Below are 21021 nucleotides of genomic sequence, written 5' to 3'. Positions count from 1 at the left end.
GACATGTACCAAAATGTTCATAGCAGCCCTATTTACAATAGCCCGGAGATGGAAACAACCTAAGTGTCCATCATCGGATGAATGGGTAAAGAAGATGTGGCACATATATACAATGGAATATTACTCAGCCATAAAAAGAAATGAAATTGAGCTATTTGTAATGAGGTGGATAGACCTAGAGTCTGTCATACAGAGTGAAGTAAGTCAGAAAGAGAAAGACAAATACTGTATGCTAACACATATATATGGAATTTAAGAAAAAAAAATGTCATGAAGAACATAGGGGTAAGACAGGAATAAAGACACAGACCTACTAGAGAATGGACTTGAGGATATGGGGAGGGGGAAGGGTAAGCTGTGACAAAGTGAAAGAGCGGCATGGACACATATACACTACCAAACGTGAGGTAGATAGCTAGTGGGAAGCAGCCGCATAGCACAGGGAGATCAGCTCGGTACTTTGTGACCGCCTGGAGGGGTGGGATAGGGAGGGTGGGAGGGAGTCGCAAAAGGGAGGGGATATGGAAACATATGTATATGTATAACTGATTAAATTTTTTATAAAGCAAAAAAATTAAAAAATTAAAAAAAAAAAAAGAATTCTGATATGGTTAGCCTTCAGATTCATAATTAGTTGTCCGAAAAGGCAGGGTTTTCCCTAAAACAACTGGGCATCCCTGCTGTCAGTTATTTAGGGGAAGAGACAGGCCTTCAAGACTGAAAAATGGAACTTGAAAGGCAGGTCTTACAGAGATGATGAGGGAACATCTATCTTTCTCTGGAACTTCCTCTCTTGGGTCGAGACACTTAGGTCTTCAGAAGTTCTTGAAGGTATTTTAAGGAGGCAGGGAACAGACCCTAAAAGAACAAGGTAGATAGGCCTCCCTGTAAAGAATCCAAGAGTTGTAAAGAATGATGAGTAACAATTTTTTATAAGCAACAACATCTTTTGCATGTTATTTTATATCTATTTCCTTCTGGGCTTTGAAAGTCTCACTGAATGAATAAATGATTTAAAGAAAGCCTGGGAAAAGTTCCACTGGACAATTACAGATGTGACATTTTAGAATACAGACATGTCCTCTTTGTCATGAGCTATTACACTTTTGAGAGACGGTTCTTGGCTTAAAACCTGGCTTTGAGACTAGACACCTGAACATCAGGTGACTGTGCAATCTGAGTGCTCATCAAGAGCTATGTTCTCTGATTCACCAGGCGGGAACTTTGTCATCAAGAAGAAGTCATATATATAGGCAGGAATAGGGGTGGGACCTGAGGGGACCCAGAGTAACAAGGCTCACACACCCAGCATGTCTACTTCAGCAGCACCCTCTCAACCTATGGCCTTATGTGGATTTCCCTATAGTTAAAGGGGAAAAAAAATTCAAGTGTGCCTTACAGATAGATGGCTCTAAATAATACGCTGGCATCAGTCTACTCCACTCAATAGTGGAAACGAGAAATCCTTCCATTTGTGGAACTTTTCGTGGTACTTTTTCCAGAGGAAGAGATGGGGAGATGAAGGTTAAGGATCTACACCAATTCACGAGCAGAGGCTAAGGGTTTGGCATGTTGGAAAAAACAAAATCAGAAGACTGATAACAAGGAGGTTTGGCATGTGTGGGTGGGTCTTGAGTATGCAAATACTGTATCCTATGTGAATACTCACCAAAAGCCCCCTCTTTGAAAGAGTTCCTAATAATTGGTGAAACAAAATGTTCTGTTCTATAGTCATCAGTCAGTATTTTTATCCCAGTTTGGACTCACAGTAATCATGGTAGGAGGCTGGGACTGGGCTGAGCAGAGACTTTCTCTTGCCTCAACTGTCACTGCTTAATACCCAATTTTCCAGCAGTTACTGACACCTTGGATATGGTACCTTACTCTGGGAAAACCATCACAGAGGAGACACTGATATGTCCTCACTGTAATAGACATTTAACGTGGACTCAAGCCATGCTAGCACCACCATCCATGAACTTATGGAATATGTTATACAAAGTCATGGTATCCCACACTTTGCTATAGAACAAAGGTTTCAGTTAACAGAGGAAGAAATGGGCTGATGCCATAGGATTCGTTGATCTTATGTCACTATCACCTAGAGGCATACACCTATAAAACTGTGGAATGGGTTATTAAGATTCAGTTATGTTAACAGATATACACAAACACACACACACACACACACACACATATATATAATATATAAGCAACAAGGACCTACTGTATATCACAGGGAACTATATTCAATATGTATTACAATAACCTCTAATGGAAAAGAATCTGAAAAAGAATATATACGTATATATAAAACTGAATCACCTTGCTGTACTCCTGAAACTAACAGAACATTGTAAATCAACTATACTTCAATTAAAAAAAAAGATTTAGTTATGCTCATGTCCAGGAGTTGACACCCTGTAAGATTTTAGCATGATTCTTCAGGATGTATACGTTCTAAGCTAGTGAGTAATACAGTAGGTGGTGTTTTTTTCCCCATGAATAGATGCTGTGGTATGGGAAACAAAGGGTAAAAGTGGGGTGATGGTACCTCTTGCAATTACACTTAATGAGTCACTAAAATTTTTTGTTGCTTCTAATTCCTGTGACTCTGAACTCTGCTGATATAAAGGTTTTAGTATCCAAGGGAGAAATGCTTTCACTAGAGAACCTCGTGATGCTTCTATTGAATTAGTAGCTGAGACTGCCAATTGTCCATTTGGGACTTCTTATGGCAGTGGGTGAACAGGCAAAAAAGGGGCAACAGTATCAATCGGGACCACACTGGCCTCCTGTGGTCCTTGCTGCCCAGAACTTCTGGGATCTTTTGGTTCATTTCAAGCCTGGTCCCTCCAGCTATCCTGTCAAGTCTCTGGCACGTAGACATGCTTCCAGTAACTTTCGTTTTTGATTAATGTCCTCAAGTTGGTTTTGTTGCTGGCAACCAAAGACCTGATAGAGGCTACAGATATTTTGTAGGAAAAGAATGATACAAAACAAAGTTGCAAACATTTTATAAATTTCAACATAGCTTTATGAAGCCAAAATTCCTTCATTTAAAAAAATTGTGGTAAAAAACAGATGAGATTTACCCTCTCTGAACAATTTTTAAGTATACAGTATTATTAACTATAAGCACAATGTTGTACCACAGATCTCTAGAACTTTTTCATTCTGCATGACTGATACTCCCATTCCCATTGATCAGCAACTCATTTCCTACCCTCCCCCCAGCCCCAAGCAACCACCATTCTACTTTCTGCTTCTTTGAGTCTGACTACTGTAGTTACCTCATATAAGTGAAATCATGCAGTATTTGTCCCTCTGTGACTGGCTTATTTTGTTGCAGGAAAATGGGGAGCGAGAGGACAGTCCTGTCCCAGGTCTCAGGTGAGTTCCTGGGACAGGCCGCCAAGTAAGGGTCCTTGGCTTTGTGCAGGAAAGAATTCAAGAGCGAGCCATAGTAAAGTGAAAGCAAGTTTATTCTGGGAGATACACACTATATAGGCAGAGTGTGGGCCATCTCAAAAGTCACAAGGCCCTGAAATATGGAGTGGTTAGTTTTTATGGGTTGGGTAATTGCATAGCCTAACGAGTGGGAGGATTATTCCAACTCTTTTGGGGAAGCGTCAGGGATTTCCAGGAATTGGACCACTGCCCACTTTTTGGCCTTTTATGGTCAGCCTCGGAACTGTCATGGCACCTGTGGGTGTGTTGTTTAGCATGCTAAGGCATTACAATGAGCATATAGTGAGGCTCAAGGTCCACTGGAAGTCAAATCTTCTGCCATCTTGGGCCTAGGTTGGTTCTAGCCAGTTTATGTTGTATAGTCAATGTCATTCTTTTAAAGGTTGTGACATTTAAAGTGTGTGCCCACTTCCCTCCTGTCTCAATTTCACTTAGCATAACATTCCCAAGATTCATCCATGCTGTAGCATATGACAGGATTTCCTTCTTTTTTTTATGGTTGAATAATTTTCAACTGTATGTATATAACACATTTTCTTTATCCATTCATCTCAAAGTTTATTCTTACATGTATATTCGCTTTAGAAAAGAAAAATGGTTGCCTTGTTTATGTAAACATTTTAAACTGTTTAATTTTTCTAATTCTTTTTCCTGAAATAATAATATAGACAAGTGAAATTGAGAGCACTGGAATTGGCTTATATTTATAAAGAATTACTTAATATATGGGCAATGCAACCAAAAAATGTGAATGAGATCTTAGATGTTATTATTATGAACTTTATAGGATGTGCACTGGTCTCTTAAAAAAGCAACAAAACATAGAGCACTTGCTGACTTACCTGGGTAAAATGAGCCAGATGGTCCACTGGAAATGCCCTTCTTGTGGCTTTGCCAATTGCCAAATAGGTATTTAGGAGATGGAAGTACTTTGATGACAAAGGCTGTTGGCAGCAAGCAGCCTATGAATGTGTTAGCCTTGTGAGTGCCTTTTTTCACCATGACATTACATTCCTACTGCCCTTCTGGGAATAGTTACTGTGTTGATTCTTTATTTACTTGCTTCACTTGCCTTGTAATCCGGGCCCTTAGAACTGCTTTCAAGAAACTAAAACACAAGTCTCCCCGCTCCTTGTATTATTACTGACTCTAACAGTCCCTGCCTTTGCCTTCTGAAACTTGGGGCCTATAACTGAGAATATCTTTTTTCATACATACAAACATTAAATTTCTCTATGTATAATTCCAGGGTCTTTCCATCAAAAATCAAGTCCGTGGTTGTGGAGGCTGTATGTAATACTGACAAGACCTAATGGCCATATTCTGTCTTTGAATACGTGAATCAATTCCCCTGTGACCATCTTTTATTTTTCTTTCACCACAGATCATCATTTTATGATAGTGAGGCCTTCTTATCACCCCCAGCATGCTCTATTCACCTTTTATCCTCTATTTTCCTCTATAGTAATTAACACATTCTAACGTCCTATATAATTTTTCCAACTTATTTGGTTATAGCCCATCTCCCCCCATTAGAAGCTCCACGAGAGCAAGAATTTTTGTCACTTTTTTTGGAACGCTGTATCTCTAGTGTCTAAAACAGAATTGGGCATGCATGAGGCCTACTGAGAGTTGTAAATAAATAAACAACTGAATTAATAAGTTCAGACTCTGTAAGACTGTACCCAGGCAGCATGCAAATGCTAAGCAAACGGGAGAATAACAGAGGGAAATCCAAAAAAGCTTATCTCCTTTTGATATTTATAGTAGGGATTCATGAAATGGGCTAAATAACAAAAAGAGAAGTGGGTTGAATAACAGTTCACACTATAAACATAAAGGTGAAATCATCCACTTTTTCTAAAGAACTACTATATTTAAATTGGTAGTAATTCAAATTGTATTTTGTAGTGGATTCTGGAAGGCAGAACAAGTTAATGTGAAAATCCAAATAATTTAGAAATTAATGAGAAATGTTTCTAGCTTCACTATTTGTCTGTAAGGTGATAATGAAGGATGCTTATTTTCTATTTGGTATGGTACCAGAAAGTGTATAAAAGATTTTAGCACTTATTCTGACACTTTCTGGCACTTTCTGGCATCCTTTTGCAGAATAAAAATGAGATGATGACCAGCTTCTCATGATTATTTTATTTTCTATACAACATAATACATTATGTGATTTAACATAATTAAAGAACATTTTTTCTTGGGTTATAATCCTCCTACCATTTTTGTGACTTCTGTTTCCATACAACTTTCTCAATATTGCTTCATTTCATGTGATTTGTATATCTCTCTACATTTATAATTTATACTGGTGTTTATCCTTTTCTCATTTCATTCTATATATGAAATTATGCAGCTTTTATTTTCGTCATTTGAATAGACTGTTCTTCTTTTCCATTTTTTTTCTAAGTTTGTGTTTTCATCAAAGTTACCTGTGCACTTACCACACATTCTTATTTTTCCCATTCCCCAAACTTGCCAAAGCTGTACTGTTATATCATAATTTTAGGAAGATCATTTCTTGGCATTTGTGTTATTCTGACCATGTATACTTTTCAATGCTGAGCCCTGGAATAAACTGATTGCTTTTCCTTAGAGTTAATAATTATCTTGCATATTAATCAAGATAGGCCAGGCTATGCTATAGTAAGAAACAACCCACCTCTTGATAGGAAGAACGTTAAAAAATCTGGGCTGTATTTTAAAACTACCACATGTGAGTTCTGCTCACATTCACTGGTTAGAATTAGTCAAATGATTCTAAGTGCAAGAGGGAAGGGAAATATATTCCTCCTGTGTGTCCAGAAGAAGCATCAGATATGAGTGAGCACTCTCTACCACATCTTTTTCTTCCTTTCTTTTTCTTTTTGCTAAATTTTCCAAGTAGTCTTCAATAACCTAACCCCAAACTCTGCCAGTTGCCATTTTTTAAAAAGTTCATTCCTGTTAGCTTTTCTGTCAATTTCATCTTCCTGAGGAGGTCTCTCTTATAATCTTCTGCCCTGCTCCAATCGGGCCTGGTTGTCCTTGGTATCTGTGGCAGAGATAGCATCCTATGATCTCCCTTCACCATTTTCTTGGGCATTTCCTTTGCTTTTCTTCAGGGGTAAATCTCCTGTTCCTCAGAGCCCATGTCTTCATTCTTGGTTTATTCTTTTATGCACGTTATGTGTTTGTCTGTGTCTGTGTGTGTGTATATAGAGCATATCCTCAAGTAGCTTCCTAAAAAAGATTCATGAGGGGAAAAAAAAGATGCATGAGGTAATATTTTGAAGTCTTGCATGTTTTTATTCTGCTTTCACAGTTGAATGACAGTTTGGTCAGATACAAAATTCTTTCAGAATTTTGAAGTCTCTCCATTGCCTTCTAGCTTCAACTGTTGTTTTCAGGAAGGCTGAAGTCAATCTGATTCCTGATCTTTTTTATGTGACCTTTTATCCATGTCTCTCCCCCACCCCACCCCAGAAGTTTGTAGGAACTTCTCTGTGGCCCCAGTGTTTAGAATTCCACGATGATGTCCCTTAGAATGTGTCTACTTTCATCTATTGTGCTAGACCCTTCCAATCTGAAAACTCAGGTCCCTCCCTACATCTAGGAAATTTTTTTTGAATTGCTTTACTGATTATTTCTCCCCTCTGTTTTTTCTGTTCCATTTTTCTGGAATGCCTGTTACTTTTTTATTGAACCTTTTGGACTAGTCCTCTAATTTAAAAATATATATATTTTTCCTATTTTCTAAGTCTTTGTCTTTTTGTCCTACTTTTTGAGAGATTTCCCCAACTTTATATTGTTTTATTTTTTTCTATTGTGTTTCCAAAAGCTCTTTTGTTCTCAGAATAGTCTTTTGAAAAACTAGTATCTTGCTCTTCTTTTATGATTTAAATACTTTCCCACTATCCATCTGAGAAGGTTAAGGACAGAGTTTTTTTGGGGGGGTTGTTTTTTTAAACATTCCCTTCTCCCTTATTAACTTTGTTTTTCTGGTTGCTTTTGGTTTCTGTTTATTTTGGTCTCTAGGTTTCATGTTACAGATTTCCTAGTATTTCTTGTAATCTTTCATTGAGACTAAAAGCCTCACTCATAAGACGATCAGGCTGGATCATTTAGTTGAGGAAACTCTAATGTTGGCCTCTTAAGTCTTTCTTCTTGGCCTGGTCAGATTCATCAGAAATGATTTCACCAATGCCCTGTTTGAAGGGTGAAGGTCTGATTACTAGCATTCTGGGAGCTAAGATGGGGAAGAGGGCTAGACAGTCTTAGCATACAACATGCATACATTCACTTAAAGCCCTTACTTTTAATAAGGGACCCCAACCTCAATTATGCCTCATGCTTCCAGTAAGAGACTCTATGTTTAACTCTTTTCAAAGAATAAATTTCTAGTTTTTTGCTAATGTGGGGGGAGAGGAAGTCACCTGGTGTGTGGAATGGTGGAGGGGATGTGAGGATCCAGTTTTTCTTAAACAGACTGACAATCAATGATCCTTATTTTAGCATTCCCACTTCAGAAGTATCTGGTGTCACCATTTCCTGAATCTTTAAGGGATTCAATGATATATACTGGTTTGGTCTTTAGCTTTTTCCACCCCTAGCTTAGAAGCCAATTTTCTTTAATCTGCTAATTCATTTACCATTCCTCCATCTGCTTTCTTACTTCCAAAATTTTTTTGCTATTGTCTCCTTACCTATTCTCCTTGCTAGGATTTATGGTTAAAAAACAAAACTATTGGGACTTCCCTGTTGGTCCAGTGGGTAAGACTCTGCACTTCCAATGCAGGAGGCCCGGGTTCGATCCCTGGTCGGGGAACTAGATCCCACATGCATGCCGCAACTAAGAAGCCCGCATGCCACAACAAAGGTCCTGTGTGCCGCAAATAAGACCCAGCGCAGCCAAAATAAATAAATAAAATTAAAAAAAAAAAAAAAAGGGCTTCCCTGGTGGCGCAGTGGTTGAGAGTCCGCCCGCTGACGCGGGGGACACGGGTTCGTGCCCCGGTCCGGGAGGATCCCACATGCGGCAGAGCGGCTGGGCCCATGAGCCATGGCCGCTGAGCCTGCACGTCCGGAGCCTGTGCTCCGCAACGGGAGAGGCCACAACTGTGAGAGGCCCGCATACCGCAAAAAAAAAAAAACAAAAAAAAACAAAAAAAAACCCAAAAAAACCCCAAAACAAACTATTGTCAATTTAGTGAGGTTTCAGGAAAAAAAGCTAAAATAGGCATAGGTGTTCAATCTGCTATCATTACTGGAAGCCACTTCTTTTTAAATTGTTATTATTTCCTATTGTTATTTCTCTTACTACTGACATATCCTTCATATCCCAGCATCAAGGACCACGTTCTTTCCGATACATCCTCTGAAACTAGCCCTAACCCTACACACAGATGACAATTCCTCCCTTTGTTCTGCCACCAGAACTTATGTTAGTACTTACTAGCCTTTATTCCAATTATTTATTATCTTTCTTTGCTGTGAGTCTGTTAGAAAGATCTCTAATTGTCCCCCAGTGTCTATTCTCCCTGTCTTCCTTTAGTAATAGAACTCCATGAATTTTAGCTTGTACATAGCAACTCATATAGAAACTATATTCCCCAGCTTTCTTACAGTTAGTTTTGGCATATCACTAAGTTTGGATCGATGGGACATGATAAGTTATGTGTGCAGTCTGAGGTTCATCTGCTTGAAGATGCCATTTGCCCTAGGCTTCCTCTTTCTCCTTCTTGCTTGTTAGGAAATGGCAATGACTGGAAAACCCTGGAAACTGATGTTGAGGCACAGCCACTTGGAGAGTCCAGAACTGCTCACTCTGGACTATTAACATGGGGAGAGAGAAACAAAGTTCTGTATTATTTAAGGTAATATATTTGGTCAGTCTCTGTTATAGCAATATAGTCTGTACTCTACCCAGTATAGAGACAGCATGGACCTTGGATGTGAGACTATATCTTATTTATTTTTATATCTATTTTTGCATCTAGTGCCTGGTATACAGTTAATCTAAATAAATGCATAGATTTCCACACATAAATCATAATCCTGATTGATTTCAGTTTCTCTAGAAAAAAAATGGAAAACTACCTCACAGTACTTTTGAAACTTTACAACATCATAAGCAGTATTTGCTTGTAGCTTTGCCTAATACCCAACATCTCTCCTTGTCTAACAAGGCAACAGACTTCATATAAATTCTTCCACTGCAACGGGCTGGGTTCATTCCTGTTACTAAGTGTAGCAGTGCAGTCACTGAGTACTGCATGGAGGGGAGAATTGATTGTCATTGCAGCCACAAGTGTTTGCTGTCAGTTATCAGTACCGCCTCTATTGTGTAAAGCTATTTCTCCTTTTGTTTCTGAATATAGCCGAAAAATAATGGTTTGAGCAGACACAGTAATTAACTTGGATCTACAGGGATGGGAGTGGGGGTGGGGTTGTATGCAAACAGAATATTTTTCAGGATAGAAACTACACAATGTGCCAATAAAACTCTTTTCAACCATGCCAGGAGGCCTGATGCAGCAGAAAGAGCACTGAACAGAGGAGTTAAGAGAATTATGCAAACCACTAACAAATGATAAGGCCTGGGGCCAGTCAAAGACTCTCTGGACATTAATTCTATCATTTTATAAATGAGACTGTTGGGACTTCCCTGGTGGTCCAGTGGGTAAGACTGCAAGCTCCTGGACTTCCCTGGCGGCACAGTGGTTAAGAATCTGCCTGCCAATGCAGGGGATACGAGTTCAAGCCCTGGTCTGGGAAGATCCCACATGCTGTGGAGTAACTAAGCCTGTGCGCCACAACTATACAGCCTGCCCTCTAGAGAGCACAAGCCGCAACTACTGAGCCTACGTGCCACAACTACTGAAGCCCTCATGCCTAGAGCCCGTGCTCTGCAACAAGAGAAGCCACCGCAATAAGAAGCCTGCACACCACAACAAAAAATAGCCCCCGTCACCGCAACTAGAGAAAGCTTGCATGCAGCAATGAAGACCCAACACAGCCAAAAATAAAATATAAAACAAATAAATAAATTTATTTAAAAAAAAAAGACTCCATGCTCCCAATGCAGGGGGCTGGGGTTCAATCTCTGGTTGGGGAACTAGATCCTGCATGCATGCCGCAACTAAGAATTTGCGTGCTGCAACTAAGAAGTCCACATGCCGCAACTAAGAATTCTGCATGCCGCAACTAAGAATTCCGCATGCCACAACTAAGAAGCCCGCACACTGCAACTAAGAAGTCCGCATGCTGCAACTAGGAGTCCACATGCCGAAACTAAGAAGCCCACATGCTGCAACGAAGATTCTGTGTGCCGCAACTAAGACCCAGTGCAGCCAAAGTAAATAAATAAATAAAGAAATAAATATTTTTTAAAAAAAGAGACTGTTGTACCAGATCCATCCGTCTGTTTCTTCCCAGTCCTATGGTTGTACCAAAATGGCCAGAATGTTGATCTCTGTAGCTTCTTTCATGTGTCTTCTTCCCGCTCGCTTTCTTGGATTCTGTTTTCAATTCATCTTTCACTAATCTTCCTCGCCTCCAATAGTCCTCTCCTATACAATTAGTTATACCTTCTCTTCCACTTTTAATTCTCTTTTTAGAGTCTGTCCATCTGTCCTATCATATATGTCTTAAATTTCACCTCATATTTGTTTCATTAACTTTTAATTTCCTAATCCCATAGCCTTTCTGTAGCCCTTAAAACAAGTACTAATGATATTGCATGATCTGTGTAAAACTGTGACAAGTGCCTAGAAGTCAGGCAAGAGGAGAAACCTTTTAATTTTGAATGAGGGGACAAAAACCAAGGGATTCTCTAGAGTCTATTGATCTGATTAGATCTTGCCCTAAAATATAGCAACCAAGTGTTTTAAAAGGGAGACCTGATGGAGTCATTCAGAAGCACCAGCAAAAGAGACAGAGAATCATATGAGAGAAGAAACCATGAGAGGTTCTCAAATATACTCCTAAAATTTAAGGAATTGCCTACAATTTTTCTTTGAAGTATTCGCTCCTAAAGTGCTTTAATCTTCCCATCTAGGTTCCTAAAACACTCTATGTAAAAGGACTCTGGGTTGGGAAATACCATATCTGTCTTGGGCGTTTACAAAGTATATTAGGATATTAGTATATTAAAAGCTCTGAGAAATCTGGCAACAAGCCAGTACTTCCAAAACTATTTGATCAAGGAAACTTTTACTCAAATTACACCTATTAGTTTGAAAAATGCTACTTTTTTTTTTTTTTTTTCGGTACGCGGGCCTCTCGCTGTTGTGGCCTCTCCTGTTGCGGAGCACAGGCTCCGGACGTGTAGGCTCAGCGGCCATGGCTCATGGGCCCAGCCGCTCCGCGGCATGTGGGATCTTTCCGGACCGGGGCACGAACCCACGTCCCCTGCCTCGGCAGGCGGACTCTCAACCACTGCACCACCCGGGAAGCCTGAAAAATGCTACTTTGAAGAAAAATGATGGGCAATGCCTAGAATTTGAGAATCTATAATCTTTCTTCATAATGCCTTCTCTTATAGCCAGGGAGTTCTTAGTATCTAACTCCCATTGCAGTATTCTCTCTTGATCTCTTCTTAGAGAAGAGGGTTCAGTTTGGGCCACACACTATTCTTTTGTATTTCTGAGGCAGGAGTCTGTGATTAAGGCTGTCCTTCAGCCTTATCCATTTGAAGCCATATCACACTAAGTCCTACGAGATGGAAATACATTTGGAAAAGCTAAAGAATCAGAAGAAAAACCACTTTTAACATTCCTGGTACAGGAAGATAATTTAAGCAGAGATTTTGACCAATTATACAAAAAGCAGAGGAAAGAACAGGCACAGAGAAGGATAACATTTTGCCAAGAAAAGTCACTGATGAATTTTGGGGCATGGTTTGATAAAGACCTTTCTTAGGTGACTCTGATGCACTCATTATACCAGTGAAGTAGAAATAAACCTACGAGAGAAGTCTCTGTTCCCTTACCTCAACATTTTTTTGGCATTGAGATATTTTTGATGGTTTCTTTATATCCTAGCTATTGATATCAGTGGATGGTCTGAAGGACTTACTGCCAGTAATAAAATAATTTTATTTAGCATATTGTTCCTAAATGAAAAATGAATTATCACCATAGGAAGGAAATAGAAAAAAACTTCAGTACTTTTTAAGAATGTTTAAAAGAACACTAAGATTTTAAACCAAAATAAAATAATATGCCAGCTAGCCATCGACATTTACTCAGTCATGCTTGTATACAGAACTACTATCTGTATTTTGAAACTCTTTCACAGCTTAAACTAAAAATATACTTTTAAATTTAAAACATATTGGACCTCTGTTCTGGAACTCCTACAGGTCAGAACAGTACTTCATTACACAAAGTGATTCTTTTCAGAAAACAATGGGTTTTAATAATATTTGTTTCTTGATAAGCTAGGTAGATTGTGTGGTGTAATAATTTTTAAATGAACTTCCCTGAATTATATATTGTCAGAATTGATTAAAAGTTACTGACATTTGGGGGCAGATATATTAGTATCATAAAGCACAGGCTTTGTAGGTATTTCACTTTAGAAAGAATGAAAATATCTTAATAAAGTAAAATCTGATGTTCTCTGGTGTGTGTGTGTGTGTGTGTGTGTGTGTGTGTGTGTGTGTGTGTGTGTATACCTCAGTATTAGTTGAGTAGTTCACCTTTTTTTTTTGCTCTACGCGGGCCTCTCACTGTTGTGGCCTCTCCCGTTCCGGAGCACAGGCTCCGGACACGCAGGCTCAGCGGCCATGGCTCACGGGCCCAGCTGCTCCGCGGCATGTGGGATCTTCCTGGACCAGGGCACGAACCCGTGTCCGCTGCATCGGCAGGCGGACTGTCAACCACTGCGCCACCAGGGAAGCCCCACCTTTCTTCTTCACTGCTTGACAGAGCAGACTGAAAGAATGCAGATTCGCTTCTAACTCAGCTAGGATAAGAATAACTGGCTCTTAAAACACCAAGATAAACATTCTCAGATCATTCCAAGAAGTTGCTCTTTAAACTTTAACATGGCTTTGGAGGCTAAGTTGTTAAGAAATCTTTGTATGCTAACCAAACTGACTGACAATAACTAGAAATTTCTTCTCTCTCTCTTTCTCTCAGACTGAGCAAAGCACTTTTCTTCATGTGAAAACTTTACTGAGTGATTCATGTACTAGCAACATTATCTCTAATTTTTTTTTCTAGCCCTTGTTTTGAAAGCTAAATGTGGAGCCAATGTGTCAGAATAGGTGGTCATCAATGCATCATGATGAGAGGAAACTCCAACACCCATCAGCCATAGATCCATAACTCTGCCAACAGGGAGATGTTACTTCAAGATGAGGTGTTACCTCCTAGGTGGTCATCCTCTTTTAGAATAGAAATACTCCTGTCAGAACCCTTATTAAGTTTTAATAATTTTGTGTCTCTTGGTCATTTATCTACTTCTCTCTCTGAAGCTAAGATGGAGTAGTAAGGGATGGCTTTTCAACTGAAATGTGAGGGAAAATAGAAGTGAAGGATAGGTCAAGGTCCTACTATCCAAAAACAGAAGGAAAGAAAAGTAGAAAAGCCCCAAAGTCCCCAAGAATGAGTTTTACCTACTTTACAATTTTGCCTGCTGCTGGCCTAGGGCCTTCAAATATTGGAGTACAATATTTAGTCTACTATATTTACAATATTTAGTTACTAAATAGTCAGAATGTATAATCACTTTCATATAGCAATATGTCATTGAGGCTCTGGCTATACATGCGAAATCAATTGATTCATTGAAGAAAAAAAGACATTACGAAAAATAATCACAGGTTTTTGAAATTACTGGCTGCTTCTTAACTGTGCTGACTATACAATCACTCAAAATGGTCTGAATGCTCTGAGTGGACAGTGAAAATAACTTTTATCATATAAAAATACATTTGGCTACACAGGTCATCTTTCCACATTCTGCTACACTTGTTAGAAATGATGCTGGCTCCTTCTTACATATAGTTTTACTCTGAAACTCCATAAAGTAGATACTTTTTGGGGTGACTGCTCACTTCCTTCTTCTGTGAATTTCTCTTTCCCAAAAAGTAGACCCTTACGGATTCATTTGCATTGGATGACCCATAATGCATACCTGGGATGTTTGTATTATAATCCCTTTGTGTTTTATGTATATATTATCTTTTTTTTTTTTTTTTTATTGGAGTCATATTCCATTGTGTACACGGACCACTTCTTCTTTGTGCATTCCTCTGTGGATGGACATTTTTATAGCTTCCGAGTGTTGGCTATGGTAAATATTGCTGGAGTGCAGTATTTTCAGCCTGTATCTTTTTTTTTTTATGGTTTTGATTTCTTTTGCGGTACACGGGCCTCTCCCTGAGGTGGCCCCTCCCGTTGCAGAGCAGAGGCTCCGGACGCACAGGCCCAGCAGCCATAGCTCACGGGACCAGCCTCTCCACGGCACGTGGGACCCTCCCGGACCGGGGCACGAACCCGCGTCCCCTGCATCGGCAGGCGGACCCCCAACCTCCGCGCCACCAGGGAAGCCCTATATTATCTTAATAACTGGACCCTGGGGGAGCTGATTCACTGGCCAATCAAATAGCCAATGAGATTCTTTCTTTCAAGAATTTGAATAAGAGGCTCAGAGACTGAGACAGTTGGGAGCTGACAGCATTGGATAATGGAAATAGACTAGAGAGAAAATCCACAAACTCTTGTTATTAGAGCTTCCATATTTTCAGACACTTGTATGTTCAGTGAGATTTTTGTCTCTCATAAGACCTGTATTATTTATAATTTATCCCTTATATCCAAACTAATTTGGTTATATTTCTGTTACAACACAAATAATTTTAACCAAGACAGTATATTATCAGATTACTCAATACAAATACAGTCTAGCTTTCTATTGTTTCTAATAACTTGGAACTACAGTAGACTGCAATGATTATGGGACTTAATTGTGGACAATCTCTGCTCTGTTACCTATGCAATATGAACCCACCAATTCACTATCAGAAAATCTTTTTCTATTAAAGATCATGAACCACAGTAAGGAGAGTGGGGATCAAGTAAGGGTGCTTTAAAAAAACCCAAAAAACAAAACCTATTTAGTTTAGGAATCTTAAAAGATACCTTAAGGAGAAATATAAAATGTTCATGTTGCTTACTTCTAAAATTATGAACGGAGAACATAAATTAAACCACTTTTAAACATTTACTTCATATGAATGTTTTGAAGGGGAAGAGAAGAAAACAGAGACAAAAGGGAGGCAGAGGGTAAATAAGGAGAATAAGTTAAAAAGAAATGAGAGCATAAAAGACACATTAACATAAAAAGGAAGGAGAGGAAAAGACAGAAGTTGGGAGGAAACTATGAGTAGGGACTGATAGATGAAACGGATAAAGGAAAAATAAAAAGAAGTTTAAGGAAGGGTAAGACACATAAGGAAGAGAAAGATACACGGTAGAAGAGGAGCTAGGGGAAAAGAGATTAAGAGGCAGGCAGAGAGTTAGGGAGAGGCCCAGGACGTTAAGTGGTATTAGTTACAGGTCACCTTCAGATTTTTAGGGGGGCAGGGGAGGCTGTCCCTTTTATAGGAATTACTGCTTACAGTCCTTTAGCTGTAACCAGCCCATTAGCTGGTTAACTAATGTCTGCACGTTTTCCATTGCTCCGAACTTCAAAAGTTTAGTTGGTTCTGCTCAAAGAATGTGACTAAAGCAACTCATCAAGGAAGCTTTCCCCAAATTATACTACTAAGAACACTAGTTATCAAAGATTTTCATGTTTTAAGAATAGCCCCTCAAATAAATGGTGGAAATGCTAGTTTAATCAAAGTTAAACAGGTTTCTTTGCTCAATACTTCTTGGAGTCTTTGATATGAATTTCTAAGAGAGAAATGGAATATAGGGATTTCCAAGCTTATTTGATTACAGAACCCATCCTTTAAAAAGAATCAGAAGGTTCGCAGAACACGCTTTGAGAAGCACTACACTAGGAGGACATTATTCTCTGAACTTTACAAACAGTGGTATAACTGTAATACCCCCAAGGCCAGACAACACGAAATAAAAGGCCAAATCTGGCTTGAAGCTTCAGGTTTTCTATCCCTACAGCTAATGTTGCTTTTCTTTATCTGATTTTATCTTCATATTGCTTTAAGTGCTTTTCATGGGAAAAATTCAAAATTTATATTCTTACCTTCTTACATTCGCTCTCCATACTTCTAGCTTTATTTACACTTACTTATCCTTATTAACGCTGTTAAGCAATATTCTTGTTTCCTTTCCTGCTAAACTTCTTCCACTATGATGATTAAAAAATAAAAGTGGTGACTGCTAGTTTCCCCCCAATGCCCACAGTGCCAAATCCATCTTCCCTTTTTCCTAGGCACATGGTAGCCCCATGTAAGTGTGGCTTTGTAACTAATTTCTCTTCACTGAACTGAGAGCTGAAGTGATCTGCACCATGTTGGCCTCACTTGCTTAGAAGAAACATTACTGGATTTAGATCTCTACTTTCCCCTCCCCTGGAACTGGCACACAGTGTGCCTGCAATCCAGCTTTGTTCACACAGAAGAAGATAATGTCCTAGGGATGGCAGAAAACTAAGAGAGAAGGTACTTGAATGATGGCCTGGAGCAGGCCACTCCAACAGCTTGGACAACTTACCTTGAGACTGTTACACAAGACAGAAATAAACTATTGTTAATGAAGGCACTGTAATTTTAAGTATCCTTAATACAGCAATTTAACATTTATCCTGACTAAAACATAGTGTTAATAATAAAAACTTAACAACTGAGTGTTAAGTTACAATTTACAGATGCTCACATATTCATCATTTTTCTAAACCTTCTTCACTTTGATTTTGTTCCTTTTTATTTTTTGTAAGTAGTTATTGACTACTAGCATGTATTATCTGAACTTCGAAAGCTAAGGCTTTATTTGTCGATTATACCTCAATAAAGCTGGGTAAAAAAAAGATAACTAAGGCTACTTATGGTCATAATCATCAGCTCACTATTTTGTTGTTCTGTAACATATTTGTTTATGCTTTTAAGCTATACCCTGAACTGTCTAAAGTAGGTTTCTTTTTGTTAGTTTATATCTAATCACCAATAAACCTCCAAATAGAATGTTTTCCTCAAATTCCTAATGGTATAATTATAACTAATGACAGAACTGTATATTCATGAACTATTTAGTACCTTTCTATGAAACAAATGTGCTTACTCAAAATAAGTATCTGTATTTTCTTAGAGGAAGGTACAGAATGATTTAACATTAATTGTTTTAAATGCAATTTTATGGAGAAACATTCTGCTAAATGAGAGAAAAGCAAGTATTTGGAGGCAGCTACTGAAATATGTATGTATTTAGGAATACATCTTTGGCAAAGAGCCAAGCAAAATAAAGTATGACTCATTGTCAGTAAACATTCCCTAAATGTCCTTGCATTATTATGAGAGAGTTACTGTCTGGTTTTAATAGTGTATATAAAATCAATTTACATGCTTCTTAAAGGCAATAAAAAAAGATGTATTTAACAGAAAAGGTCTTTAAAATCTAACAAATTAATCATCCTTTACTTTCTTGTCAATAAGTTTTTAAGGAAAGAATTTTAGACACAAGAAGATTTTACTACCTATGTTTCTTTTTTTTTTTTGCGGTACACGGGCCTCTCACTTCTGTGGCCTCTCCCATTGCGGAGCACAGGCTCCGGACGCGCAGGCTCAGCGGCCATGGCCCAGGGGCCCAGCCGCTCCAGGGCATGTGGGATCTTCCCGGACCAGGGCACGAACCCGTGTCCCCTGCATTGGCAGGTGGGCTCTCAACCACTGCGCCACCAGGGAAGCCCTATCTATGTTTCTTGTAGCTGCAATTATCAGTAGTTGCTAGAGGTATAAAGAACACGTTTTTATTATTTTCACTTTAGAGGGTAGAGCAAGAGCTATTAGTAAATGCTTTTTTCTGACCATGAGATATCTTAAAGTTCATCTCTGATTGAGATCACAAGTGAATGAATTTGCAGTCTACCTTATAATGGTAAAACTGCAATGAGCCTTAGAGATCATAATGACTCCATTTTACAGATGAGGAATCAGAGTTTGAAAAATTATTTTAAAGGAGGCTTCTTGAAAAAAAATTTTCTTCATGGAATTCTGGGTATTGTACAATTCAAATCAATAACCTTTAACACTTCTCTAAAGGGCAGGCCTTACTATCTTTCCACTTTACACATTGTAAAACTATGGTATAAGCAAGCTAAGCAGTTCACTTATCTCTATGAATCAGTGTCATAGCTGGGAATGGAAGCCAAAACTTTAAAGTGTTGGAACATTCTCACAGAAGTAGAGTCATCTCATTCCGAATAGATGCTGGCTGGAGTGAGGGGAAGCCATGTTTGGGAAATCCGGTCAATAAGTACTCTATTTCACAAGCAGAGTACTTGCTGAAGACTACAGAATGCTTGCTTTAATGAGTTCCAGTTGATAATGCAACCTTTAAAAAGCCCCAAACACTACAATATATCAGGTCCCTACTTTCCTCTAAAAAATTCCTTGAATCCTAGAAATTTTAAATGTGCTTCATATCTGGTTAAATCTTAAATATCTAGGAAATGCATACAATTTACGTTTAGTTTTGGATCCCTCCTCTATGCAGAAAAGTATTTTCTGATCTATTATCACTCTGGAACGTTAAGTACCTATTATAAATAAAATAAAGGAAAAGTTCCTAACAAATCTCAGTATGTACATCTCTCTTTTCTTCACCAAAGCACCAATGATGACAAACTTCTAAAGACAACTCAACCCTTAAAAACAACAAAAAACTCCTCTGCTGTGCCTGTGTCCCTGATGTTACATCTAGTTGCTGTACAAGACACATCCCACGGGTCCTGGCCCAGTATTTCTGATGACCACATTCGGTGCTGTGAGGTGTTCAGACCATTACCGCATTCATCATCTCCCTCTGAACGATGCCCAATGAGCTCATGCAGTAATCTGTGTTGGAGCACTGCTTGCTGTGAAGCTAAATGGATCAATCACGAATCTGGGAACGCTTCTATGCAGTTTTCCTGGGCCGCGTAGATGGGAAGCCGCTCCGTCAGGGGAGGAAAACGGGAGCTTGGAGGAGGGTGGCCAGGTCAGGGTGTGTACAGCGAGGGACACTGAGTTTGGGGAGAAGGCAGCAGGGGAGCCGAAGAGTTGGGGATAAAAATACTAGCAGGGGTAGAGAGCTGGGGAAGAGGGCGCTGGTGAGGGTGACCTGGGCTCAGGCGGGAAAGGAAAGACGGAAAGGGGGCGCAGGAAATAGGAGCCAAAGAAAGAAGTGAGAAACTGCGGAGGAGGAAGTCGTCCCTGGAAGAGGAGGGGCAAAGGGGAAGCGAGAATGGAGTGTTTGCACTTTCGAGAGGGAAGGGCCGGAGCTTCTCCCGACACTGGCCTGTGCGGCAGACGCTTGGGGAAGGTGCCCCAGGCGGATGGAGGGGGCGGTGCGGCCCCTGGGGTCCCGGCGCCGGCGGCCCTACCTGAACCGCTCCTGTCCCGCCGTGTCCCAGAGCTGCAGCTTGATCCTCTTGCCCGGCTCGATCTCCAGCAGGCGGGAGAAGAAGTCCACGCCGACGGTGGGGTCGCAGGCTGGGGAGCGCAGGCCGGGAAAGCGGCCCTGAGTGAAGCGGTGCAAGAGGCACGACTTGCCCACTGTGGAGTCCCCGATCACGATGAGGCGGAACTGGTAGATCCAGATGGTCTCCATCGCTCACGTGCCCAGCTGGCTCTAGGGCCGCCCCACCCACCCACCCGCTGCGGGGCAAGTAAGGCGGCGGGAACTGTCCCTTCAGCACCTCCCGGGCTCCCGCTTGCCGGCTTCCAGCATATTCCTGCGGCTTCGGCCGCCGCCTGGTCCCCGCCCTCTCTGGAGGGACAGGCGGGGCCCGGCAGGGCCAGGGGCGGGCCCTCGGGCCAGTGGGCGGAGCAGGGGCCGTGGTGAGGGGTGGGGGGAAATAGTCTAGTTGCTCGCGGACTCCCGCCCCCGACCTTTGTAAATCACTTTCCCCCAAAGCTCACTGGGCGCCGACGGGAAAGTGGGTGTGGTGAAAGGATGTGACAGCAGCAGCAACCAGTGAAAGTGAAGCAAGGTCTCAACTCTTGGAGGGTCAGCCAATGAAAAGTGAGAATCATTTTCTTACGGGCGTCGGGGCGGGCTTGTCCGATTCCGGCTCTAATTTTGGAAAACGCGGGGGCCGTAACCTGGGTCACTGTTGTGGTTTCCTCTTTTATCGATTTGACCAGTTCTGTGACCACCGTTATTTAAACAGATTTCTGTTGGCGGCTTTCTGCTCTCTAGCCTTGTTGATTGCCACCTCCGAGGCGTTCTAATGTGAAGGAGTTGAGAGCAGAATCGAAATCAATTTGCAGAGAAAGTTCTGGATGCTTCTAGCAGGGGCTTTGGCCATTGCTCCTAACACCACCATTTCTTCCTCACTGCTTTCAGTACTACGGAAGAGTGAGAAAAATGCCAATCGCCTCCATTGTCT

General features: G+C 40.3%; 1 protein-coding gene across 1 annotated transcript in view; it reads right to left on the bottom strand.

Annotated features, from left to right (window-relative positions):
- Positions 1 to 20371, bottom strand: part of RAB39A (RAB39A, member RAS oncogene family) — a 29016-nt gene extending 8645 nt beyond the window's left edge. The window contains exon 1 of the mRNA XM_082627794.1: positions 20014 to 20371. Within this exon, the coding sequence (XP_082483920.1) occupies positions 20014 to 20240 (227 nt within the window). The 5' untranslated portion in view covers positions 20241 to 20371. The remainder of the gene's footprint in view (positions 1 to 20013) is intronic.
- Positions 20372 to 21021: the final 650 nt, after the last annotated feature.

The sequence above is a fragment of the Mesoplodon mirus genome (assembly GCF_964341445.2).
Source record: "Mesoplodon mirus genome assembly, chromosome: 7".
In the NCBI taxonomy this organism is placed as follows: domain Eukaryota; kingdom Metazoa; phylum Chordata; class Mammalia; order Artiodactyla; family Ziphiidae; genus Mesoplodon; species Mesoplodon mirus.
This window is presented reverse-complemented; position numbering and strand designations above follow the sequence as displayed.